The 27,020-nt window shown below is 40.3% G+C and overlaps 1 protein-coding gene across 1 annotated transcript; it reads left to right on the top strand.

Moving 5' to 3' along the window:
* The first annotated feature begins 3,965 nt into the window (after positions 1-3,965).
* reps1 (RALBP1 associated Eps domain containing 1) lies at positions 3,966-26,855 on the top strand. The gene is given in 22 exon segments (XM_062437134.1): positions 3,966-4,737; positions 7,388-7,511; positions 11,341-11,570; positions 12,245-12,407; positions 12,889-13,019; positions 14,809-14,974; positions 15,055-15,118; positions 15,879-16,033; positions 17,514-17,635; positions 18,186-18,266; positions 19,593-19,688; positions 20,193-20,292; positions 20,879-20,939; positions 21,482-21,605; positions 21,607-21,645; positions 21,647-21,709; positions 21,832-21,958; positions 21,961-22,025; positions 22,859-22,948; positions 23,050-23,204; positions 23,303-23,408; positions 23,520-26,855. Coding segments are annotated over 22 exon segments (2,484 nt in total). The 5' UTR covers positions 3,966-4,584; the 3' UTR covers positions 23,589-26,855.
* The last annotated feature ends 165 nt before the right edge of the window (positions 26,856-27,020 follow it).

The raw sequence follows: 27,020 nt of genomic DNA, 5'->3' as shown, positions 1-27,020 counted from the left end.
TTCAGGGTCTACTCGGAAACGTTCATTCATATCTTTAAAGAAGTGACGTGGGCCTTTTTTTTTTTTGCTTAAAGTCCCCCTCCATTCAAAAAATGTTTGTGTTTTTTTCTTGTTGCTTCAGTTGGATGTTTGAGTTTCACTGTGCAGATTGGTGTATTTGCAGAGGTTGACACTTGAAGAGTTGAGTTTTCACATTCATCTCATGAATGTAGAAAGTTTGTCTGAATTCAGTGAAAGTCTTATTTTAAAGGATGGACATACGAGCATGATTTATGACATCACAACATCTATCAATCTGAGAGGTGTCATATGTTACACTTGTGTCATACTTTCATATAAACAAACTGAAGGGTTGATAAATGCTGAAACTTAAAATCTATCAAGATAATATTACTGAAACTTGACCTGAAATTGTCATGGTTTAGTAAGGACACTCCATCTGCTAATGAGAGCTTAAAGATGTGGCTGAGAGCTAAGGATGATTTCCAATAAGTGACATTGTAGCAACTCTTTTTGTCAAATTACTGTTTTGAAGCTCAATTCTTAACCTTCAAGCTCAGAGATACTGAAGTTGCTAATCTAGGAATATATGCACATGAGTGATAGTGTATATAAGAGATGTTTCCAACACACCAGACTTATGAAACAGCCCTTTAATTAAGTAAACGTGGCATCAGGTGTCCTAAATGTGGGTTTTTTTGTTTTACTGCCTTGGGGTATTTTATTTGTACACAAATTTCCTGCGGTGCCTGAATGCAACACTAAAGCTCATCTGACTTCATCGTGACACAATGCGATGCTTTCACGGGCATGGCCCCATATATGGCATTAGGTAGGAGAGGTCTTGTGCTTCTGCTCTGCTTCTGCAGATAAATTACCTTTTTAAACGCTCCAAGAATGTCTGACACGGCCTGTTAAACAGATGTTCAATAAGAACACAACTTCAGTCCCTCTGCAAAAATACCAAAAGATTTTTATACCAAGCCACCAGAAAAAAATGCAACCAACACCTAGAATCCAGTCACTGTTCAAGAGTCCCATTTGTGAACATTTTGAACTATTTTTTCACTTTTTTGACTTATTTTTTGTGTGGCGTCATTACTGACTTGTTTAGGAAACCTGCTCATCAACATTTCTGTTCTCCTGTCACAGATCCTCCTTTTACTCCATCATCTCTCTCCTTCTTCCTCTCCTTTTCTAGCATCATTTCCTTTGCTTCCATTCTTGTTCTGTTAAGCCCATGACTTCCTCACCCTTCTTCCTGTCTTCACCTCTCTTCCTGTTAAAACTGTCTCACCAGTACACTGCGTTGTTTACTTCACTCTTCCTTTGACCCATTGACTTTTACACATATGATTCTCTCATTGACTTCATCACACTATTAGGAAAGCCATGTCTTTCTATATAGTGTAATTGGCTTGGTTGTTTTTGTTGTTGTTGTTGTATATAATTAGCCAATTTCACTTTATCACAGATGCAAAAAAAATATCAGCAATAATTGACACTTTTTTTTTTTTTTTTTAGAAATGCAAAAGTACAGTATGTTTGAGGTTATTTAGTAACTGCGTTGTTGTTACATAGTTGGTCCACTAGGGGAGCATATATGAGTTTTTTCAACTGTAAAATGTTGATTTATAGCTTCATATCTTAGTCTCTAAGAACATCTAAAAGTTCCCTATGAAAAACTGTTTATGTTATGTTCCTTTAAAACATTACAAAATAAAACAAAACATAACAAATATTGGCCAAAATATACTTAGCTACCCCCCCCCCCCCCCTCCCCTATTAACTTTCCATATCCGTATCAGTCTCAAACAAACAGAACCAGCAGGTTATGGCACAATAATGTATTGGTATTTGCATAATAAACATTGTAAAGCACTCCACTGTGAATAAAAGCATTATATATGAATGCAGCCAAGTATCAGACACACAAGGAGGAACAACAGTGAATGAAGATCAACAATGAAGCGAGCTGGTGCTGTTTAATACTTGTTTATATTTGTAAATAATTCATTCTCTGTATTCTCTATCAAGTCACGCTCATGTTGTCAGCGCAGGTTTTATTTTGAAATCACTCATCCGGGTCCCTGCGGGCCATGCAAGCTCGCGCTGACTCGGACCGTAGTCTAGTGACGTCATGACGCATCAAGTCACCCGACACAAAACCGGAAGTTTCCCCAGTTTTTCTTCAGAACAAAAGCACAACAGTGTCTTTTTTAAAGGAACGACATTTATTGGATACAGGATGAAAAAGTAAATTGAGCTGTTTAATCATGTTTGTCTAATTCATTAATCTGATTATTTACTATGTAAGTAAAGTGTTAATCTTGTAGGCAATTTGCAGTAAATACTGAACATTTAGAGGGATATAGGTGATGATGAATTATTTGATCAATTTGATTTTAGTGTGTTTGTGAATTGGGGGACAGGGGAGGGGGTCACTGATCACTGTACACTGTTTCGAGGCCCTGGGACAAAAAGTAAAAGGTGTGTCTTCATTATGCATCATAAAATCACCTGCTAGGCTCTGGCCACCAATGAAAATGGGCCCCAGGAAGAGTAGTTGTTACCTAGGCAACAACGAATTAGGAACCTAATAAACAATAAATGCCTAATCATCTCTTTCCAATTGACCCAATCGACCCATGCAGGTAATAATATGATTGAACATACAGTACTTTATTTACGAATATGCACTTGTGAATTTTGACACACGGCTTCTCTGCAAGACAATACAGGTGGAATACACTGTTAATCTATCTATCGCTCATGTACAACACAGCACCTGTGCAGCAATGTACAATATCATGTGTATTTGTATGTACATTAACTTCTCTCTCTCTTATATTCCTCTTCTCCCTCCCCCTTTTTTTAAAATTTTTTTTATAATTATAAATATTTGATCATATACTCTAATTGGAGCTAGAGCTTGAAGACGCCAAATTTCACTGCCCTCAGTGTTGCCATCTGCTGTGTTGCTGTGCATGTGACAATAAAACTTCTTCAGCGTCTTGAATCTTGCAGGCAAGATAACAATGCAGCACCAACCAGAAAGCTCTCATACCAGACAAATCTCCATTCAGTCAAACTATTTGGATAATGAATATGGGGGGGCCCTGAAAGTCTGGGAACACCAGAGGCTAAAACTCTTTCAACACTTGTAGAATGAATAATAACTTTTGGCTAGTGAGGGTCATCAGTGTCAGGGTCATAAAATGTGTTTTTCTTCTTGTTCTTACAGTTGGATGTTTAAGTGTCACCTTGCAGAATGATGTATGTGCAGAGTTTGACACTAAAAGACATTTTTCAAATTCATCTATTGAAAAAGGAATGTTTCTCTGTGCTGAACTTAAATCTGATTTTTAGGGATGGGACTACAAGCATGATTCGTGACATCCAAAAATCGATATTTATGACTAAGCGGCGCGATACAAGCGATTTTTCCGCGTCAGACGCTTTTGGTGTGAACGCAGCTTAAGAATGGACTTTACAATGAAGTAAGAGACATTTTGTGTCCAGTAATTAAACTTCTTAAATAAAATGTATTTGCATATTCAGAGATAATGACATTTTTAATGAGGGAGAAGAAGGAAATGTAATTTTAAGGATTTTATTGTGGTAATCATACTTTTATTGTGGAAAAAACACATCAGACACACATTATTGTTTAAAGCAAAGTATAGTGAGTTTAATATCCACAGAAACAGTTTCACCTATATATAGACTAGTCATTCTTTGACATTTTTAATATTGGTGTGTACATTGAGAGCCACAAAACCAGAGTCAAATTCCATATATGTGCACACACATTTGGCCAATTCTTGGTTTTAATATGTCTTAATGCCTGTGTGGAGGAGATGGATGTTAAAAAAGACTAGGGACTTGACCTGGTTGCCAGCCATAGAGGAAGTCACCCCGTGAAAATGTCCCTAGAGTCATTTTAATTTCATTTTTGCCAAAACAGTCAAATTTGGAAAACCCCACCGGAAGTCTTCTGTCAACTTGGTGGCTTGACGGCGGCTGTAGGAATGGCGGCTATGATTACTAGAGGAAGGAACCCAAAGACCCTGAAACTTTACTTGTAGCGGCCCCGCAGAGGAATCCGTCTGTAGCCAAACGCAGAAGTGCCGTCCCCCATCACGGAATTAACGGGAGCAGACGTGTCTTAACGTGAGATTCTCGCGGTAGATCCGGACAGAAGAGGCGGACGCACTAGTTAGCCTAACGTTAGTGCCGCTGACTTTGATTCAAGGTAGCTGTTAGCTCGCTGCACTACTTAGCCAGCTGTTGGCTAACTTACTTGGCTTGGCTGGCCCAACAAGTTCACTCAAGTAAATAACTGTGTGAAAGCCTTCGTTATTCGCTACATGGTTATTCAGCTCTCTTTAGTGCTTTTTACCGAGAAGAGGGGAGCAGACGACGCCACTTCGACGCGGCGAACATTGTTGCTGCTAGCGTTAGCTTGTGCTAAGTTGGGATCCTGAAGTCTCGCCCATTCTTTGGATCCTGCCCCAGCCATTGGCTTACGGGCGCTAATCAACAGCCAACTAGTCCGCTTTTTAAGGTTCGACTGGTGCCACAATGGAAAGTCTAACGTTGACTGATATCGAGCAGAAATATTACTCGGATTTGTTCGTTTACTGCGACACGGACAACACCAAGAAAGTGGCGTCCAACGGGAGAGTTCTTGACCTTTTCCGGGCGGCCCAGCTACCCAGCGAAGTTGTCCTGCAGGTAAGCTAGCGACACGGGCTGCCAGCTTTAAACTGTTATGGTTTGGTACGTAGCCGTGTTTGTGTGTGTTGTTAAAGACTTAGCCCGGCTGTCAGAGCTTGACCTGTCAGTCAGTAAAAGCTAGACGGTTATAGCTGTGGTGGTTAGCAACGCTGCGCAGCAAGAGAGACACACCTTCTTCTGGCTAGTGTTAGCTTCCTCAGCCCAAAAGACAGTCACTTAGTTCACCTTCGCTGCACGTTTACACTCTTATTTGGAGGTCTTGTACACATCACACGAGCTGGCATGTTTTCTCCTCATCTTTTGTTGGCGTGTGTCTGATGTGCACAAGTTGTTACACAATCAAATCGCCAATCTTGCCCTTTTGCTTCAAGCTCACTGCCCACTCTTTCCTGTCTTCCGATTCAATCAACATCTGCTGTTTTATTTCGCCGCTGGGTTGAACTGCAAGACCCCCAGTGTTGCAGTGTCCACTTGTCAGTCTGCCATTCACAATTTACCACCACATCTGATATGCCTCTTTTAAAAAAAATCTCCATGTCTGATTGGGGTCTAATTTATTTCACAAGCCCTGTAACTATATGTTGAACCACACACGATTGCTGTAGAGCTGCAACGATTAATCGATGAATCAATTAGTCGCCAACGATTTTGATAATCGATGAATCGTTTCAGGTCAGTGTTAAAGAATAAAATGTGGTTCAAGCTTCTTAAATGTTAGTCATTCTGGTGTCTTTACTCTTCTATGATAGTAAACTGAAGATCTGTGGGTGGTGGGATATTAAATTTGACTTTATGTGAGCTTTGGGGAAACACCTATCAACATTTTCCACCCTTTTCTGACACTTTATAGACTAAACAACTAATTGACTCATTGAGTAAATAATCATTGGGTGATTTGATAATGAAAATAACTGTTAGTTGCTGCCGTAGATTGCTATGTTTATTATTGTGGTCACACCACATCATGGTTCCACCCAGTCCACCCTTTCTTTCCTGTTCTGTCTTCTAACTGTTGAGCTCGTCAGTCGCCTGGTAATCGGCAGCAGCCCCATTCTTGTGACTCCTGGTCTCTCGGCAGGCCAATATTTGCAGTTTGTGAGTCAGCATCCTTTTCAAGGTCAACAAGGGGAGCTTGTGTGGTGGTTGTGGTGGAGGAAGAATTAAGCAGTGTTGTAATCCCTCCACTTTCAAAATGCACGCCGAACACGGCCTGTGAGACACGCACGGCCAGTGTCATGTCGTAACAGGCCGAGTAAAGTGACGGGTGCTTTGTGTCCACACACACTCAGAATAAGTCCTTTGTCAGCAGGAAAGGGATCAGTCAGCTGTGGCGGGCTGTTGGTGTTGTGGCACTTGAGGAGTCATCCTAATGTTATGAAGTTCAACTCCTTCCCCCCGGGGGTTTTTTATTGGTCTTATTCACGCAAACACACTTATATACCCTAACTTGAAGTTACACGCACCTTTTTCCGAACAATTTGTACGTTCTCCCGTACCGCCTCATCGACCACGTTGGACTAAGCTCGCTCAGCATGATGTCGAGTACAACAAAATATCAGATAATCAGGCTTATTACTGGTGAGACCCGCTGAACATCTGCCAACAAACAGAATAAATGAGACTTGCTTGTGCCTGTTTTGCGGCATCACAGTAAGAAAAAGAACTTTAGAGCAAAATATGAAGAAGAGTTTACAGTGTTGCTTGTGTGCAACGATAAGAAAACATTTTAGCTGATTGGGTTTTTGTTTTGCTTTTTAGTGGGGGACGAGTGTATTATCTTCTAATTTTTAGAATTGATATAAAACACAAAATACACAGATGAACTCACACAAACAACTTCAAATCCCCTCCCTTTCCCACTTACATCCTAACTGAAAGAGGACCTTACTCAAAAGAATAGGTAGTAGTCTATTAACATTTAAAAAGAAAGAAAAGGGAATAAATAAATTAATATACAAATATATACAACATAAAAAGACGAGATAATGTAAACAATCCTGACTGATTCAGATGAATAGTGGTGTAACAATTCTGATAACATTTTTTTCTTAAATCTGATAGAAGTCTTGGCAAGGTTTCTGTAGAGGTCAAAAAGGATTTTTAGAAAGGTGTTGTATTAATGACTGAGAGTATATGTGATCTACAACTATTGCTTTCCATAATCCAGCTAACTATAAGGAGATGGGGAATCAAACTTCCGTATCATTGCTGTACACTATATGTGCGCTACTGGTTGTAAGATTCCCCAATAAGCAAATTTGAGGATCCAATGGGAAGTTCAACCCTGTAAGTTTAGTCATTCTGGCACAGAAGTCGTACTACAGTTTGTACCGGGTGTAATACGCTACATAGCACACCTAAAACACATATTTGATAACTCAGGTTTATATGGTGTGAAATAGATGTGGTGAAGAAATATAACAGATCAGTCATTTAGCCTACTGTTAAAGAAAACCCTACATTTATTGTCTTGTTTAATTCTTCCACATCCCTCCGTCCTCCGTGTCTATCCGTCTTCCATTATTTGTCAGAGTGAAGGCTAAATCTTCACTAATGCTCAACATCAGAGTTTCACATGAATACAATGTTGTTAACTGTTCTTTCCTCTCTTTCTTGTCCTCGTGTGTGTGTGTGTGTGTGGGTTTAGATCACAGAGCTATGTGGAGCCACTCGGCTGGGTCACTTTGGGCGGAGCCAGTTCTACATCGCTCTGAAGCTCATTGCCATCGCCCAGTCCGGGCTGCCCCTGAGGGTGGAAAGCCTCAACTCGGGTGAGTTAAACCTCATCATTGTTCGGCACCTTTTTAAAAAAAGCGTTTTCTTACTTCAGAATCAAGTATCCAGGTTGGCAAAAATATTGAATATTTTCAAAGTGATAGCTTAATATTTTGAGATGCTCATGGAACAGGAAGAAAGGAGCAGTTGAGAAGATCCTTTACTTTCAAACTCTAAAGAAAGCAGTCTGTGTTACCTAATGAGATCTGGGTATGTGGTTTGTCCAAGTGGTGTTATCGTACCTGACTGTCCAAGATGGCGTGACCCACATCAGCAGTTCCTGTAGTGACAGGTGGAATATGATTCTCATGCTGGTTTTATTTCCTGATTGATTCTAGGTTTTAGAGCACAGCCACAGTGCTGTAACTATTTAGGCTACGTAATCACACTGCTGCTAACAAATCATTTTATTTTAAGCTTATTGGGCCACTCGGCGGTCGTTCATGGCCCGGATGTGGCCCGCCAATCACCAGTTGAATAGGTGGGGTGTAAAGCGTAATATATTTGACAGCGCATTTTTGGTTGCAGTAACATTTGTGTTTCTATGTTACTGTTATTAAGAGCTTGTTTCAACTGGTTTCTATTTAACCTAGCTAAATACAGTGTGTAGTGTAAGCCCTTAAGGGTCTGACTGCTCAGTTGTGTTTTTCTGTGGACGACTTTTCTCAGTAAAGCACAAGCTACTTGTTTTGGCTTGAAATATTGCAACATGAAGTTGCTGAAATGATTTCATAATTTGATAAGCAATATAAGGAAGCACCAAGGCCACTTCCTCAAAGCAAAATGGACATGATGTACAATGTGATGGTCATTACATTGAATTTAAAAAAAAAGAAAGTCTAGGAGAGAGTTAATGCTGTCTCAGCAGTGGATGTAATAAATTAGGTTTATACTTCAGGCTGCAGCTGAGATGCAATTTGGTTTAAATGTTGTGCTGTTGGAGAGCTGGAGGTCACCTTGATCATGCAGGGATGTTGTTGACTAGAAAGTTGTTTTGTCTTCTGTTTTTTTTCCTTTCTTTTATTCAAAAACCATTTCAGGAGCCAAAGCTTTCAAAGGCGAACAGTCAGCATTAAAAAAAAAAAACTGTTTAGCATTCAGAATATGAATATAATGTTTATTCAGTTCCTTTTGTGCTCTCTTCATAGCACACGCTGGTCCTGTGTTTCTGCTGCGTTCATGTAGTTCTGTTGGGCTGCCACACATTGGATCATTTTACTCTGTAGGCGCCTGAAACGTTAGATCATTTATTCAGATGTGTCTTAGTGGGGTTTATATGCATTTTAGTACATTATTCATTTGATGAGCTCAGTAGCTTTTCTCAGTTGTAATTGGTCTGATTGCCTCACCTACATCAGTATAAGTTGACCACTACATTCCCATTTGATTACGGACAATAATGAGAATCCAGTACTACTCATTTATGTCCAGTGCTGTTCATAATAGCAGTCTGGATTTCTAGTTTTACTTTCGGTGCTGCACCTGGCATTGTTGAGTCCATTTTGTTGTTTGGTGCCTTTTTAACCCTCCCAAAAAGTTAACTCATCAGCAAAAAAAACAAAGAAATATTTCCTCTAATCCTGTGAATGACTTCCTGTCTCACCAGCTAAGGTATGTATGACACATCCTTTGCTAAAAACACAAGAGCATGTTATTATCAGTATATATCATGACAGAAACATTAGATGACCTGATGTTTGCCTCAAAATGGTCCAAAGATAGAACCACAGGGAGGGCCTCTTTTTCAGTTGTAGAGTAAGCACTCTGATTAGGTTTGAACGTTTTGGAGAAGTGGGACACTGGGTGTTCTACTCCATCAACACCATCCTGAAGCAAAACAGCTCAATTGCCAGTTTAAATGGCTGATCAAAGTTAGTCGCAGCAGTCACAGGAGCTTTAGTCAGCAGGGCTTTAATCTGCTGTAAAGCATGTTGACAACTGTCAGATCACAAGAACTAAACTTTTGGGCTTTAATAAGTCAGTAAATGCTGCTGCAACTTTAGAGACATTTTTGCAAAACACCCTGTAAAAGCCAGCCAACCCACGGAAGCGGCGCAGGTATCATCTGGAACCAATATTACCAAGTCATCTCAATAGGCTTCACACCGAGAGGCCAGACAGTACAATATCAACCAACCTTTAAAATGTAGCGGACGCATTGTACATCCCCTTGTACAAGGCCATCACTGTGTATTGTAAGAAGTCATCATCAGCTTAGCATGGCCAGTTAACAGGACTTGCCAGTACCATTCAAGCAAATCAAGTGTGCTTATATGTGAGGCACTGCCAGCACGATCATCAACACAATCCTCCATCCTAGGCAAAGGATAAGTGTCAGGTGTTGGTACGTCTTTCATTTTTCCAAAATCAGTACAGATTTATCAGACTTGTCAACCAAGAGACAGGGAGAACTCCGCTAGCTCGAACTGGGCTCAGTAATCTTGTCCTCAACCCCTCTTCTAAAGCGACGAAGACTGTCAAGATTAACATGATGTGCATGCTGTTTAGCCGGTGTGAGTCACCTACATCAATATCATGTTGCAAAACGGTCAGAAAACAGAGCTAAGCGAGCTAAGTTAGAATCAAGCTTTGTTATCCTTTCCGAGTTCTGTAACTTCTTCGGTACCACTACTTTAGACAGAACAACAACGTTCTTCTCATGAAAAATTGGAACAAGGCGAATATTCCTGCTGATATCAGAAACAGATGATTGACGAGATGAAAGCTGAGGATCTTGCAGAGGCACAGCTCCATCAAATGATATTTCCTTTAAAGACAACATGCTTAGTCTCTTCTTTAAACTTTCTTACCTCGAGATCAACATCCTACTCCTTTACATATAACCAACGCAACACGCCCACACCACCTGGCAACAGTCTTTGCCACACCAGAGAACCACCTGGTCCTTTATCAATTGTTTCTTGCCTCGCCTACTGATAGAAATGTCAAAACTTTCTGCAATTAGCGAAGGTTTTCTTTAGTACCTCCTTCCAATTTGTCATGAGTTGGGCTACTAAGAAAATCCTCCAAATTAAACTATTGTAGAGCAAACCAGCCGATTTAGGACGACAATACAGGATCAGTTACTAAAAAAGCAACTCTTGACAACCAAAAGCAGCAAATCTATGAACCTATTACTCAGGACAGCACCCCTACACAACGCTGCTATATAGGTGATATAATATTCCAAAAATAAAACACTAGTGTGATATTATACACACCAAGAGGGGGGGAAAATGCACACACCAACAATCTACCATGCAATGAAAGTGTTATGGCGAAACCAAAATAACACGCACAAGTTAGATATTGTCAAGGGACTACTATGCAAACAAACTGCTAAAGCAAAACAAAGTAACATGCACAGACTAAGTGAGAACATCAAAAGCACCACCCGAAACAGGCAGGACACAACCACAAACTCATATGACAGTAGTCCTAAAGGTTGTGAAACCACATCACCAAACCTACACATGCCCAGAACAGTGTTTGATGAATCCCCAAATATGTTACAGCTACGACAAAGAAACATTTGGCTCAACCTTGTAACCAGCAATATATAAAGAGGCCGCCATACCTGAGAATTAGTTTTAAAGGTCAATGATTTTAAGTTAACCACAACTATGGGAGTCTGGAGGCCCGACCAACAGAACCAAAAGATGGGGGTAATCTGGGCCGACCATACAATGGGCTGCCGCACCCAGAATCCCTCTACTCTAGACACTCTGGGAAGCGTAGGGAACTCATAAGTGAAGTAAAAGCAGGATGAGAGAAAACCAAAGAAATATTTCCTCTAATCCTGAGAATGTATTCCTGTTTCACCAGTTAAGGACCTGCCGCTGCCCAGGTTCGTGGTGGGGAAGAACGAGGCCGAGGCGAGGCACGCCGCTCTCTACCAGGACGCGGACAGTCAGGGGATGTACCCAGCCTCTGCCACCGCAGTAATACCCAGACCGCCAGGCAGGGGTCTCCAGAACAAGAAAGGTCCCCCTCCAACCACCACGCTTCCTGTCCACGAGGTCGTCCAGCCCCTGGCACCCAGCATAGAAACACAGGTGTGTGCAGGCTTCTACTTAAATACTGCTGATTTATTTTTGACTTTTTGATCTTTTTCTTATCCTAACCTTTACTTAAGTAACAAAAAACATTATATACACTCATTTATAGTATCAATAAGGGTATAGAGTTAATCTTAGGGAAGATTAATGAATACAAATATCTTTTATTTTTCCACAATTACTACTGCAATAACTGCATTAAATATGTGTTTACTATTATCTGTCTGTTTTATTATCAGGTTTTATTTCCTCAGACAGCTGGAGGCAGCAGTTACTCGAGATAATGCTGTCGGAATACTTGCTGCGTTTCCTGTGTTTTTTCCTGTTTGTGTTTCATTGCTTGTAGCTCAGATTACTCTCTGAAGTTTGCTGCTGCTGACTTGTCATCAAAAGTGTGTTGCCAGTTATGTATGCAGAGATCTCCCATGAGTCTGTTGTATCTATTGTGAAATTATGTTTTATTTTATTCACAAGCTGCATGATAAGAGATAAAAAATAAAAATAAAAACTTATTGGATTTATTGGCTTTATTTCTCTCAGATGATTGAAATGTGTGTCAGATGAAGATTTTAAATTGTTAAGACATCTATTCTTTTTAAAATCTCCTCTTGTTTATACTCTATGAAACTAATCTGCATACATATTTTGCTTGTTTTGCTTCTGTTTAGCAGCCCGAGCCGACGTCCCCGGTGGTCTCCCCTCACCAGTCGCCCCCCACCTCCCCTCACTCCTGGAGAAAACACAAACGGCAGCACAGCGGAGGGAACGTAGACAGACAGACGGTAGTGGCCGCGACCGGAGCTGTCTGGACGCAGTTCAGAGAACCACAAACGGGTAACACCCTCTGACACGCTGCTGAGTAATAGTTGTTCCTTAATAACATTCATTTCAGGAGGATCTTTTTAGGAATTAAAGCCAATGGAAAGACGCCTCAAGATGAATGATATTTGGCCTCTTTTTTGAGAGAGGGTAATTGAAAAAATGATAAGCTTTTTAGAGGAAAACACATTATCTACAACACTTTGGGGATTATTGCAAGGAGAATGCAGGGTTTCACTTCAGTAAACCACTAATGGTAATAGCAATAACTGGCATAATAAATAAACACAACAGACATTTAACAAAAATTGCTACTTGCAGCTTATACTGTACATACTGTAAATCATGTTTGCTCAATTCAATTCTAGTTGCGGTTTAAATATAGCAAAAAAAAATCTTTGTAATCTCCTCCTAATAACGCTTAGAACACATTTATTTCTTTTACTTGTGTTATAGCACGTTACTGTATGATTTACTGTCCCTGTCCTCCTTCCAGCTCCAGTGTCCGGTGACGGGATGTGGCCTTCGCACTCGCCCCCTCTACCAGGACAGGAAAGTTGGGTCAGTTTCACAGCAGACACCCCGCCATCTAGCACGCTCCCAGCAATGCACCCCTCGTCAGTACAGGTGAGGCAGCCTTGCCTTCGCTTTACGATCTCACTTTTAGGGCCACTTAAAAGTACTGATTATCCCTAATAAACCACTTCTCTTATATTTTGTGGGAAACTCACTTACTGCGGCGTTTTTAGACCTGAATCCGGTTGAATTGGACTCGCTCTGGTGCGTTTGGTTTAGGCAGGTCTGAACACAGCAATCGTACTCTGGTGGGGACCAAAACAACCACAGCAGAAACAAACTCTGGAGCGGTTTGTTTCTGGCAGAAATGTGATCTGACCTCGATCTGACCCAACTACTAGGTGTACTCTGCAAGTTTGCACTAAGCCAGAGAATGAATTGAGGTCTGACTTTGTTCCAAAGTGCAAAACTAAAACCTAAGGTGAGACGGCTTTTAGCTATTATGCTATGTTGGAACAGTCTGCCTGAGGATCTGAGAACAGCTGGAAGTGTAAACTCCAAACCTACCTGTTCAGCCTGGCTTTTGAGTAAGAATGATTTATAGTCTTTTTATTCTATTTTTATTTTATTTATTTTGATGTTTTAAAATTGTGTTTGTACTTTATTTTATGTTATTTTATAATTACTATTATTCTATATTTATATATTCTTATCTTCTTATCAATTTATCAAATCTTTTAAATATTTTTTAACCTAGTTTTTAGATTAGCTAATATTAAACTCTTTCTCTTTTATTTAATTTAACTTTGAACTACATTTACCTGAATGAAAGGTGCTATATAAATAAAGTTTGATTGATTTGATTAGGGCAGCGAATCATTGCATTGCCAAAATCTAACCACCTTCAAGACCTTCTCACTGTGTTTACATTCCCACCATAGAAACATCTGGCCAGTGAGAGGAGTGAATGTTCCTACATAGTTTGTGGTGATGCATTTTGGTTCAATTGGATTTCTGTGTGTGTGAGAAAAGAAACCGCACCATGGAGAAAACACCAAGTTTACCAACTCATCAACTGATTTACACCAGAGAAAACCAATTATGGTTTAAAAAAATGCTGTTAGCCTCAAATTCTTCAGCATGGTTAGCAAAATCTGGACTCTTTATCAAAATAAAAATGCTGATGCGTAATTTTCAGTTAAAATAATAGAATCTGTCTTTGCTCAATCCACATAGAGACATAAAATACAGACTACTGATTGCGCAACAAACGGCTAATCACATGGCAGAAACAGGCTCTGTGGTTGTAAACCGATCACAAACATATGATTACATGTTGCTGAGGAACACATTTCCACCCAGTGATCAAGAGGAGATAATACAATTAGAAGTGAGTATAGATGAACAAGTTACAAGCATGACTGTGCACGACATTATGAGTCTGTCTCTGGTTCATCAACTTCTTTGATCAGATAAAAAACGTCGTCTTACATTGCACACATGAAGCATGACATATTGTGCAAACCACAGCTGTGCCTCAAACGTCAGCTAATGCTTTATATTAGTGCTTTATCTGCAAGAATCAAACTCAAGTAACTTCTGTGACATGGCGCTTGTTTGATTTTAAATTCTTACCGAGCTAAACATGTTAAAAGTTAATGTTTGTATAATGTTGAGCCTCTGTCTATATTTCCTCTAATTATGTGAAGTTTTTAAGCCAATAAAAGTCAAATTAATGAGCATTCTCTGCAGTTTTTCAGTGTTTACAATCCAAACTGAAATAACAGCGAGTAAATCAGGGTTTTATTATAAACAGCTATACTTACTCGTGTATATTGCTTTTTAATCAACGGCGCTTTCTTAAAAGCCTTCTGTGAATGTCCCACGCCGCTTCTCACAGGATAGCACAACGATACGAACGGTGGCCTCGGCGGCGACGACCAACGAGATCCAGCGACAGTCCAGCGGCTGCTACGACGACCCGTGGAAGATCACGGACGAGCAGAGACAGTATTATATAAACCAGTTCAAAACCATCCAGCCAGACCTAACCGGCTTTATACCTGGTAGGAAAATACAAAAAAACAGACACACACAAAACATCAGCTGGTCATTTATTAATCTTCATCTTGTTCGTGTGTTGCAGGTTCAGCAGCAAAAGAATTCTTCACCAAATCAAAACTACCGATTTTAGAGCTGTCACATATTTGGTGAGTCATAGCTGTTCTTACATGTCTATGCTGTCTGCTGATACTGTTATTTTGAAAGTTCAGCACTTTTTTCTATATATAAAATAGATATAGATATGGAGAGCCAGTATAGTACATTTGACATTATGCAAGAACCTGTCAGGATCATCTTTATTCTTTTGGAGTATAAAACAAAACAGACTCAGAAACCGGAAGCATTCCTTTACTTTGTAGTCTCACAACAGCTCTTTCAAAATAAAGTGCTATTAATGTATTAAACGTTGTACCTATCTCCATATGTAATTTAAAATGAAGAAAATGCTCACATTTCTTACATTTGAGAAGTTGTCACCATTAAATATTTAGGATTCTACTTGATAAATAACTTGAAATTATGAATTGAAGATACTAAGTTTCAGTGTCTGATAAAGTTAAACCCTAATTGACCAACCTTCTGTTGTTTTGAAGAGGAATAAATGGATCCTGGATCATTGTACAGTTAATTACTGCCTGTCAACAACAGGCTGTCAGCCATCAGGTTGATTTGCGTAGGAGAGAGCCTCAACTTTGGTTGTCGCAACATGTTGTTGAGCGGAACTGGTAGCTCCTAGTATCACCAGCGTATAACAGCACTGATTGTGACCATGGAGCTCATCTGTTAATACATACAGATGCTTCCTGAACAGGTGTTGAGCTTTAAAACAATGCAGAGATAATAAAGACAGAATGCGCATTGCGCTTTATCCGGACTGCAGACTCACTGTCTAATGTGTGTTTCAAGGGAGCTGTCAGACTTCGATAAAGACGGAGCGCTGACCCTGGACGAGTTCTGTGCCGCCTTCCACCTGGTCGTAGCAAGGAAGAATGGCTATGACCTCCCAGAGAAGCTGCCCGAGAGCCTGATGCCAAAGCTGATTGACCTGGATGACTCAGCAGGTACGCTGCCTCACCCACTCTCTCTCTCTCTCTCTCTCTCTCTCTCTCTCTCTCTCTCTCTCTCTCTCTCTCTCTCTCTCTCTCTCTCTCTCTCTCTCTCTCTCTGATTTCTTCCCTTTTTTTCCCCACCTCAGGCCTCATGAAACCTGTAACATTTCTGATCCCATTTTGATAGGGCATCCAATCATTAGCTCACACTATAAATGTAAATATGACTTATTTAACATCCAGCTTGTTTACTTTAGATATGTTGTAAAAGCAAAGAAAGGCTCATTCGTGGTGTAGACTGAATCTCTAACGCATTATAAATAATTCCTAAGAAGAGCAGACATTGAAATGTGAAAAATGTAAATATTGCTAGTCACGGATTGTCAAATTAAACATACTTATTTGTTTGTTTCTCGTTGAAATTTAGTGAGGATGCCAACAACAACAACAAAAAAGTTTGACTTAAGTATTTTATCCTCTGTAGAACAAGTGGCATTTTTGGACACTGCAGCTTTATTCATGGGCTGCTTACAGAAAGTGTAACTAAGCTGAATGGATGGTGCTCTCACTGACAGCACAGTACTAGTATTTAATGTTTATGAATTAGAAAACAGTCATGAAGTGACAACAGAGCTCTGTACTATCAAATTGAATTTAATTCTCTTTCATTCTAAATACATCGAAAACATTTAAGAACATTTATTTGATGTCTTCCTTTGCTGATTCAGTGACAAAAGTGTTTATTTAGCAGTGGTGAAAACCTTTTAATATACTTTAGATCTGTCATTTGAGCAGAAAATCACCCACAGGAGGAAGTCTTATCCAGCAGCACTAAACCTTAACAAGATGCATTCTTTTCAAATTGGACTGCGACTAATGATGATTCTCATTATTGATTAATCTGCAGATTATTTTCTCAATTAGTCCATTAATCCTTTAGTCTATCAAATGATTAAAAATAGTGAAACAATGGCATTCACAGTTTCTCATCACAGGTGATGTGTTGAACAGGCTTGTACAGTTAAAAAATGTAAATATATTCAATTAACAGACATATATCACAAGAAAATACTGCAAATGTCTACATTTGAGAAGCTGGAACCAGCACATTTTTGACTCTTTTGCTTAATGACTGAAACGATAATCACTTATTAAATATGTAAATGTTTGGTAACCACATTTGAGAGATCATTGCAAAACATATGTATATAAGATTATCGGCCGATATGTTGATATTGGAATTTTTTTTCACCCTAAGATCGGGATCGGCATCGGCCCCAAAAAAATCCAGTATCAGTCGGGCCCTAGTCAAATCCTTGAACATTATGGGCATGACTGTATTTGAGTAGACAGGATTATTTATTATTACTACTGTCTGGGGAAAAAAAGCCATTTGTAATTGTTAGATTTATCAGTTCATGTATCATATTATGTGTGTTTGGTTTATTGTGCAGGACTCTGGTTAACCTGTGTTTAATTGTTTTGTTCACAGAGGTCCCGGAGGAAACTGCTGATGTCGGTTACTCGGCCTCCCCGGTGGAGGTCACCCCCAACAAGTCTCCCTCCATGCCCTCACTCAACCAGGCCTGGCCAGAGATGAACCAGAGCAGCGAGGTTCCGACATGCACACATCACACACATCACACACATCACACACATCACACACACACACACAGTTTATTTATATTTTCACTCATACTTTGAGCTCCATGTGTGTTTTTTTCTTTCTTTCTTTTTGCTGTGTTTGCATTTGATTCATCTTAATTAATTGCTCAGGGTTCAATAAGGTTAAGTTGCTTTTGTTTTTTTTCTTAATCCATCCATCATGATTTGATTGCCACTTCATCTTCTTCATTATCAAACATAATTACTGATAATTCAGCACCTCTTCTCTCACTTCCTGGTGGCAGCAGCTTGCCGCTCTGTATGAAAGTCAGCGATGTTGCTGGATTTTTTTGTTTTTGTTTCCACGCCTGCTGCTGCTGCTTTTGATGATGATGATGATGATGATGATGATGATGTCAGGTCAGCAGTCATCCACCACCGATGACTGATGACGTCACATCACGGCAGCACAGCGGCTCGGACTGATGATGTAAATGTGTGATGTCACTGCACTGGCTGACTGACATGTTTTTTCTCACTGTCTGTCTGTCTCCTGCAGCAGTGGGAGACGTTTAGCGAGCGCTCCTCCAGCTCACAAACTCTGACCCAATTTGACTCTAACATTGCACCAGCTGACCCTGTAAGTCAATCACTTAGTATGCATGGTTTCACCATTAATGAACAGACATTAACCCTCTCTGGATCTCTCTCTCTCTCTCTCTCTCTCTCTCTCTCTCTCTCTCTCTCTCTCTCTCTCTCTCCTCTCTCTCTCTCTCTCTCTCTCTCTCTCTCTCTCTCTCTCTCCCTCTCCCTCTCCCTCTCTCTCTCCATCTCTCTCTCTCTCTCTCTGTCACTCTATCTATGCATGATGATCTTTCAAAGTGCAGTCCGCTGTATCAGCAGTGGCAAGTGTGTGTTGTGATTTGGCTGGCTTAGCTTCTATTGGACATCACCTTTTTTTTCCTACAGTGACATCCACTTTTCAATAGTACACTTTGCAGAATGTGACAGAATATTTCCGTATAGTGGCAATGATGAAAGTACTTTATGTTAAAAAAAAAAAAATTAACTAAAAAAGTGCGATGATGTTGGATCATTGTAGTTGTTTTTATTTATTTGTCCCTCAGGCAGACTTTTGTTTTCCTCTCAGCAGTAAATGACTGTGGAACGGCACCACACAGTTAATCTGCAGCACTGACTACCACTGTTTGAAATTGCTTCTCCCTGCTTTTATAATTCTGGGCAGAAATCCAGAGTGGAAAAAAAAAAATCTTATCAGGTCTGAGCGGGCAGAATCAACAATAATACACAATAGTGACTATAGTGAACCTCCTCTTTCAATATTTTGTTTTCTTTTGTTTTGTCACTCTGTCCGCTTGTAAACAGCCAGTAAAATTAACACATAATGATGTTTATGATACTTTTTCCACCGCATACATGTGCTGCAACCAAACAGCCCACCAGTTCAACAACTTTATCATTATAGCCTTGTAGTCTTGTTAAAAGCATTTAAAAACACTGCCCACGTATGACACAGTCTACTGCTAAAATTAGAATACTTAGCAATAAGAATACTGCACAATGTCACTATTATGTACGTCTAATAATGAAAGGGTGTGTCTTCAGGTGATTCTTCAGTGTGTTGGAGTTTGATGCACCAGGCAGTGCTGTTATGTATCAGACCATGTCAAGTAGTTATGTAGACAAGATGAGACAAAGTAAACTGATGAGGTAGGCCTTACATGATTAGTCAATTAATCAGTTGAGTAATTTCTAAGAGAAAATGCCAAAATTGTCTCGCTCCGATTGAGAAAATGAACGACAGATAAATCAACAGTTACAGCCCTATTGTGGTCCACAAATCATTCCTCCTTTTGGGGAAACTTGTCCATCTCCCTTCATCAATCTGTCTGTCTCACTTCCCATCTCTCTCTTTTTTTTCCCTCTCTCTATGTCTTTCCTCCAGGACACCGCCATCGTCCACCCAGTTCCCATCCGGATGACGCCCAGTAAGATCCACATGCAGGAAATGGAGCTGAAGAGGACTGGCAGCGGTGAGACAGCCTCTGGCCGCATGGCTGACTGTCCACATCATCATTTACAACTAAATGAATCACACTCGTTGTGTGTGTTTGGACAAACGGCTTCTGTCACTGTTCTTGTGTGCAGCTATAAACTCATAAAACAGGATTTTCCAGAGATGAATCCATTGGTTTTTAGGGATGTTGTTGAAAGATGCTTGAAAATGTGTGTGGGATTTAAAAACACTTGCTTTAGAAGCCACACTGAAAGAGGATCCACCTGTGTAGCAGAGGACAGATGTGAAAACATGTTTGGTCTGACAGTACAGTCAATTCAGGAGCGCATGTTGATGCTAACAACATTGTGTGCCTTTGACTCATAAACATCAGGCAGGATTTTTTTAAATCTTTAATATGCTGTAGCTCAGGCTTATTAGCTGCAACTGAAGCTACTTTGAGCTCACACTGATAATATGACTTGCAAATTGTTAATTAACATAACTGGCTGCAGTATTTGACTTCCCTGTTATTTCTCAAATCCTCAGACCACAAACCACCCAACCAGTCCACTGCTGGCCAAACCTCCAGAACTTTCCGAAGAAGCCAACATACCTGCAGCCATGTTTGTACCTGCCAACACTGTAGGTGAGTAAACAATGAGCTGATGTACAAGAGCACTCATGATGAAGTCAAGATTTACTTCCATATGTGCAAGCTGTTTAGACACTTTCCAAAAAAAACCTTTAAATTGTAAATTGGGTTTATTTTCATCAGTGTGGCTGAAGTGAATAAATTGGCACCACTACTGTTAACAAGTCAGTTTTATTTGTATAACCCAATGTCAGAAATTAAGAGATTAGACTCATGTGGGCTTTACATTCTGCACACTGTACAAGATCGTTTGTCCTTATCCCCTTGATTTGAATAAGGAAAAACTCCCTTTAAAAAAACCTTTTAACAGGGAAATAATGGAAGAAAGAGTATGTTTGAGCACATTTAGCAGCATGATACAGAAAGATTTTGTCTATGAGAGCTTCACATGTCAGAAGAAATTTGATTAAAGTTTGTGCTGTTCTTTTCAGATGAGTCATAAATATTTGTAATGAATATAATAAACACTCGGTGTTGTCATCATGTTGATACTGTATTTCTACTTGTGGATGGGTCATTAATTATTTACATATATGTACTTTGACCATGTTTTAATAGGCTTGTTTTTTTCTCTATTAAGGTGATGGTTACAGCAGCTCTGACTCCTTCACCTCAGACCAGGAGCCAATCACAAGACAAAGGTTAGTGGCTGTAGTTTGATGTCATTTATGTTTTTTTTTCTCCATATTTTTGTAGGACAAGTGTTTTAGATATGTCAGCCAATCACTATATTTTATATATTGTTTTTGGAGTTTTTTGATTTCTCTTATTGATTTACAGCTCATACAATGTTTTGTTCTTCTCACAGTTATCAGTGGCTTTTAAGCTTTATTTTATTGTTCTCAAAATGACATTGTGGAATGTATGTTTTGTGCCATCTGAGCATGATTACAACAAAACAAAATAGAGTCCTCAAAACAAAAAAGAGTGAGAAAGAGACAACAAAGCAACATAGGACGTAACCTGGGCACCAGTTTCCCTCTTAATCCCACAGAATATATACATATTACATTGATAGGCTGTGACACATGGTGAACGTAAGACGTCTCAACACCCGATTAGCGTATCTTCAGTAGATAGTACCTTTTACTGTCTTTCCACTTGGATTAACACACATTCTGATTGCTCACAGTTGGTGTAAAAATGTGTACTCTATCTGAGAAACATGAATATTTGTGTTCAGGTCTCAGTCGGGGACGTCTCCAGAAGCTCTAAAAGTGACAGCCCCGCCTCCCCCTCCACCACGGCCTCACCCCTCTCATTCCCGCTCCTCGTCTCTGGACATGAACCGCACCTTCTCCGCCGTAAACTGCCGCCGGACAACAGCAACCCTCTACGATAGCTTACCCCGCCCGCTGTGCCTCCTCGACCGCTCCCCTACACAGGTGAGAGAGGAAACGGAGAGGAAAAAGTCATCTTACATTCACACTCAACTCGTAAACTCGCAGCAATGATGCATTCAGGTACAGAAGGTTGAAAGTGAATTATCTTGACAGTCTAAAGGCCTTCAGTCTACTCTGTCCTCTCTTTTAGACATCAGCACCACACACTGGGCATCGTGTGGAGACTGAAGGCGCACCCGGAGGCGGCGCCGCCCTCACCACCACCTCTCCCCAGCAGATCCCCCAGCAGCCCAATTTTGCCGACTTCAGTCAGTTTCAGGCTTCGCTGCATCCGAACAGCCTTCCAGCCTGCCGGAGGTCGACAAACACAGCGAGCCCGGACAGGTAGGTGCTTACCTGAAGTGTTTGCCTCTACTTCTACGCTGTTGATGGCAAACATTCACTGATTTATTGATAACTCTGCAAACTACTTGCTAGGATGAAATTATAGGGATAAATGTTCTGCCATTTATCATTCAGCAGAAGAGATTGAAGGCTACTGAAAAGAAATCTGGCAATATAAAGGGATGATAAAATATTATGTCATTAAGCTTCATGTCCATTATAGTTACGCAATGGATTACAGGTTTTTTTTCCATCAAGAAAACAAACTGAGGACCTTGGTGGAACACAAATGGTTGAACACAATTAAAGATTAGATCACAATACAGTAACTTTAAAAGTGTGATCTCACTAAAACAATATGAGTCGTAGCAATATAATGTAAAAGCCAAAAACAGTTGTGCATTGGACACTAAACTAAGTGTGGTGGTCATTTGATTTGTCAGGTGATTTTCTGTATGTCTTCAACAAATCTGATGGGGTCTTTGGAGTCATTTCTAAACAAACTACCATGACCAATTTTTTTGTGATGAAGGAGCACGTCATCTATTGCAGTAATTTGGGTTATTTTTGGACAAAGACAGAGGTCTGTGTCAGGTTTAGAATACTCACACAATACTTCATTTCACACAAGTTCATTTTTTTGGGTTTGTTGACAATAAGTACAATTGCCGGCCTTATCCTTTAAGCTCCAATATGAATCTCACCAATTCACACAATTCTTCACACAAAAATCATGATTCTGTATCTGACTGACAGAAGTCATAGTCTGGAGGGTTATTAAGTGCAGAGTTGAGAGTTTACAATGTCATGTCTTTTTCTTGTTGGGTCCACAGGTGGAAAAGACATCGGAGGGCGCCGGCCCTTTGAGAACAGTGAAGAGTGATAGCCAAGCAGATGAAAGAACTTCAGCCACTGTCAATTCTGTATGTCACCATCCAAAAACACAGACACAGATGAGAACTTGTAACAGAGGATAAAAGAAAAATGACAGTTTCGTCTTGCGTTTGTTTTTTGTTTTTTTCAGGTGAAGGGCTCGTCCGGCCCGCTAGCTCCTCCCCCGAAACCTGTGCGTCGGAGGTTGAAGTCCGAAGACGAGCTACGACCAGAAGACGAGCAGCACGGTCCTCAGAAATCAAACGTCATAGCTGCTGTCCTGGCCACTCAGCCTTCCATCCCCAGGTAGAAAACTGGTGCTGGTTTAATGAGAGTTTGTTCATCATTAGCATCCGTATTTGTGTGTGAAAGACGTGTGTGTGTGTGTGTGTGTGTGTCCTCAGGTCGGTAGGAAAAGACAAAAAGGCGATTCAAGCTTCAATCAGAAGAAACAAGGAGACAAACACAGTGTTGGCACGACTTAATAGTGAACTGCAGCAGCAATTGAAGGTATGGAGATTATACCCAAAAAATGCTTTCGGTCTCTTTGTTGCTTCTTTGGCAAAATATAAAATAAAATAAAAAAGTCACTCATGATTTTTTTTTTTTTTTTTTCTTTAGGACCTGCTTGAAGAGAGGATATCTCTGGAAGTCCAGCTGGAGCAGCTCAGACCTTTCTCTCATCTTTAACCAACAATGAGGAGACTGTGTAGTTCATCTGAAGCAAAGCTGGGCCCTCCGTAGGACTCCCCTCCCCCCTCCTTTTCCTCCCTCCTCCATCCCTCCCTCCCTCCCTACCTCCTTCCATCATCCCGGCTTCCCCCCGGAGGCTCCGACCTGCCGCCGGCCGTTCCGTTAAAACTCTCTCGCTAAATCGAATACTTATCAATCGTCGACCCCCGAAGGACCGAGAGAACAGTCTTACCACAGGGGGAGGGGGGGGGAGCGAAAGGAGTGTGGGCAGGAAAGTGGGGGGGCAGGGGTTGACTTTTACAAACTGGCACTTTTCGATTATTCTCTAAAGAGACGTGAAGGCGAGGACGACAGCTGTCTGAGAAATGGTGAGGAGCGGCGGACAAGATGCTCCTACTGCGAGTTTGGTCTGAAGACAAAAAAACGCTGGTGTCTGATTACTTTACTCTCTGAGTGACTGAAGAAGAGACGCGGAGTGTGTGTGTGGGTGGGTGTGACCGTTACTGTGTTTGTGCTCCTGTTAAGTGACTTACTTGAGGCTAGCACCAGTATGGTTGTTCTCTCTTAGGCGGGGCAGAAACAATGTCACACCAAACTCCTGTTTTAAAAAAGGGCTTGTTGGGTAACTTTAAAGGGGCAGTTTAACTTTTTGGGAAATATACTTACTGAGAGTTAAAGAAGAGAAGCTCGGTGTCACTTTCATGTGCTTTAATTGTAGTTTGAATGAGATTAGCCTTAGTTGTATTTTGTTTGTTTTAATCCGTACAGAAGAAGTATAAAAACGACAATTTGTGGCTTTACAGGCAAAGCGGTGTTGATCTTCTAGTTTATCTCTCGGAAAAGAAAGTATTTTTCCAAATTGTCTTAGTGTTCCTTTAATCTTCTTCTCATAAACAGCTATTTTAAAACTGGACAAGAATCGTGGGATCATAAGAGACATGTTACAACACATATTAAAACACTTGGAAAACAGAACCAGGTATCTGCTTTTGCCACTGAGCAAAGAAACACTAAAACAGCCTTTTTTTTAATGGAGTTTGGTGTGGACGGTCTCTCTCTATTAGAGCGAATATACCGGGCTATTTCTGGACAGGACTATTGTATGCGTGTGTGTGTGTTTGTGCAAGGCCTTTATTGGCCCAATCATCACGGTGAAGGCCTTTCGACTCATCCTGTGACATGAATTCAGCCCACCTCCCTCTTAATACTCCCCACAACCCCCCTCTTGAAGTCTACGTGATTGTGTGTGTGTGTGTGTGTGTGTGTGTGTGCGCATTTGACGGCATCATGCAGTGAACGAATGCACTTTGTCGTCTTTTCTCTATATGTGTGAGTGTGTTTTTTTTTCCTTCATGTTACAGTGTTTGGGGATTAATGTGACTGAATGGTTTAATCTTATGCCAAAATGACTGAACTCTCACTCTGCTCTCTCGCCTCTACTTGAGCTGTGTTTAAAAAAAAAAAAAAAAAGAAAAAGAAAAATGCAACTTCTTTTTCATTTCGTACAGGTTTTTTTTTCCTCCATTTTTTTCTCTTTTCCCTCCCAAACACAGCTGTGGATCAACATTTCAGCTTTTCTTTAAAAAAAAAAACAAAAAACTCTCATTCTCAATTGCAGTGGTTATTAACTCCACCTGTACAGAGAGGAAAAAAAAAAGAAGCAAAACAAGACGTTCACTTGAAGGTTTGAAAGGTATTTCAGCTGCTCGACTGCAGGAGGCGGCATTTATGTGTGTTGCTGATCAGGGAGAAGTTTTTTTTTCTTTTTTTTTCTTTTTTTTTTCTTTTTTTTTCTTTTTCTTTCCCGGTCGGCAAACACGTGCACAGATCCAAACTGATGGTGCGGATAGAGTTTCCATCCTCCAGTCGGACAGTCAGCACTATGCAAGTACGGGGCGCTACATCTCCACAGACCAACTGTACTTAGCTGTTTGTACTATGATAGTAGCAACTGTGTGCAACAGTATACTCTGTTTCTTTTTGTATCTTAGATCTTCCAGAACACCATCTACTGTATGTTTGTGATTCATTTTGCCTTTTATTTAGTTTTTTTTGTTTTTGTTGGTACTGACAAGCAGTTTATTTCCCGCCCCCTTCTCCCCAGTCCCGGCTCCAGAGGGAAGTTAACTCCAGATCAGTGTTGCATCAGGGCACCCCGAAATCTACAAGATATATGTATATATCTATGTATATAGATATATATATATATATATATGACCCTTTCTGGGTGTAGATGAAGTTGAACAGGATTAAAGTCGGAGACCAGTCAGTAGAATGGGAGACCTGAATGACCCAACTGCACTTTGAACTTAAACCCACTTCTTATTTCTTTTCTTTTTTTTGTATTTTTTTTTTGTTACGTTTTTTTTCTTTTCTTTCTTTTAACCTGCATGTTTGTTCTTGTCTTTTGCATATATTTAAAACAAAAAAAGTAGATGCTTTAAAGAAGAAGAAGAAAAAACAAAAAAGGAACCACTCGAGTTTAATTTCTTCAGTACAACCTGGAAACTAATATGTTTGTGCCAGTGCCCTAAAATATCCTGTCCTGTTTGGTATGTTTGTTTTTTTGTTTTTTAATTTTCTGTTTGGTCCCCCCGCCCCCCGAGCTTCCTGTGTGTTTGTGAAGAATCCGTCTTCTAAAGCCTTACTACACCCCCTCCCCCACCCCACACCCCCTCCAGGACTGGCGTTCAGGTTTCCACGGTGGCTGACTGACCTCTCTTCCTTGTTGTATCAAGGCTCGCCTTCTTTTTTCTGCTGTTAAGAACGATGATGTATTTGCTGTGAGCGTGTGTGTGCCTGTGTGTGTGCCTGTGTGTGCGTGTGTGTGTTATATCGTTTCCAGACCTGGATCTAATACCATTTAAAACCCTGTTAAATACCATCATGTGGGATTGATTTATGTTTGCTAGCACAACAGCACCCCCCCCCCCCCCCCCCCCCCCCCCCCCCCCCCCATCCTTAAAACCCAAATGGCAATCCAGGCAGGCAGAAGCAATCAGTCGTAACAAAGTCTTTGATGGGATTTTGAATGCTATTTGCTCCCAGATCTGTGTTGTATATTGTATATGATACACACTTTTGGACTCATATGTAAATTTGCATTAATTGCTGACTAACAGCGAAATAATATTCTATTTAATTCCTTCTCTCTTGGCTGTGGGATCCTAGATGTTTAACTGCATGGATGTACTGTATCTCTGCAGAGTCAACTAGCAGCTGTGTGATTTTTACACAAAAATAAAAACGGCACAATATTTTAAACACCGACTTCTTTCCTGTTTGTTTGGGAACTGGGTTCATATTTCTCAAATGCCTCAGAATTACACTAAAGCATGCTAGTTAGCTAGGGGATCAACCTTTCAGAGCAACACATTATCACATGATTAATTATCAAAACAACATACTACATACAATTCCTCTACTGTA

Source organism: Scomber scombrus, chromosome 17 (genome assembly GCF_963691925.1).
Source record: "Scomber scombrus chromosome 17, fScoSco1.1, whole genome shotgun sequence".
Classification (NCBI taxonomy): domain Eukaryota; kingdom Metazoa; phylum Chordata; class Actinopteri; order Scombriformes; family Scombridae; genus Scomber; species Scomber scombrus.
Note: the sequence above shows the minus strand (reverse complement) of the source record. Positions and strands in the feature narration are given on the sequence as shown.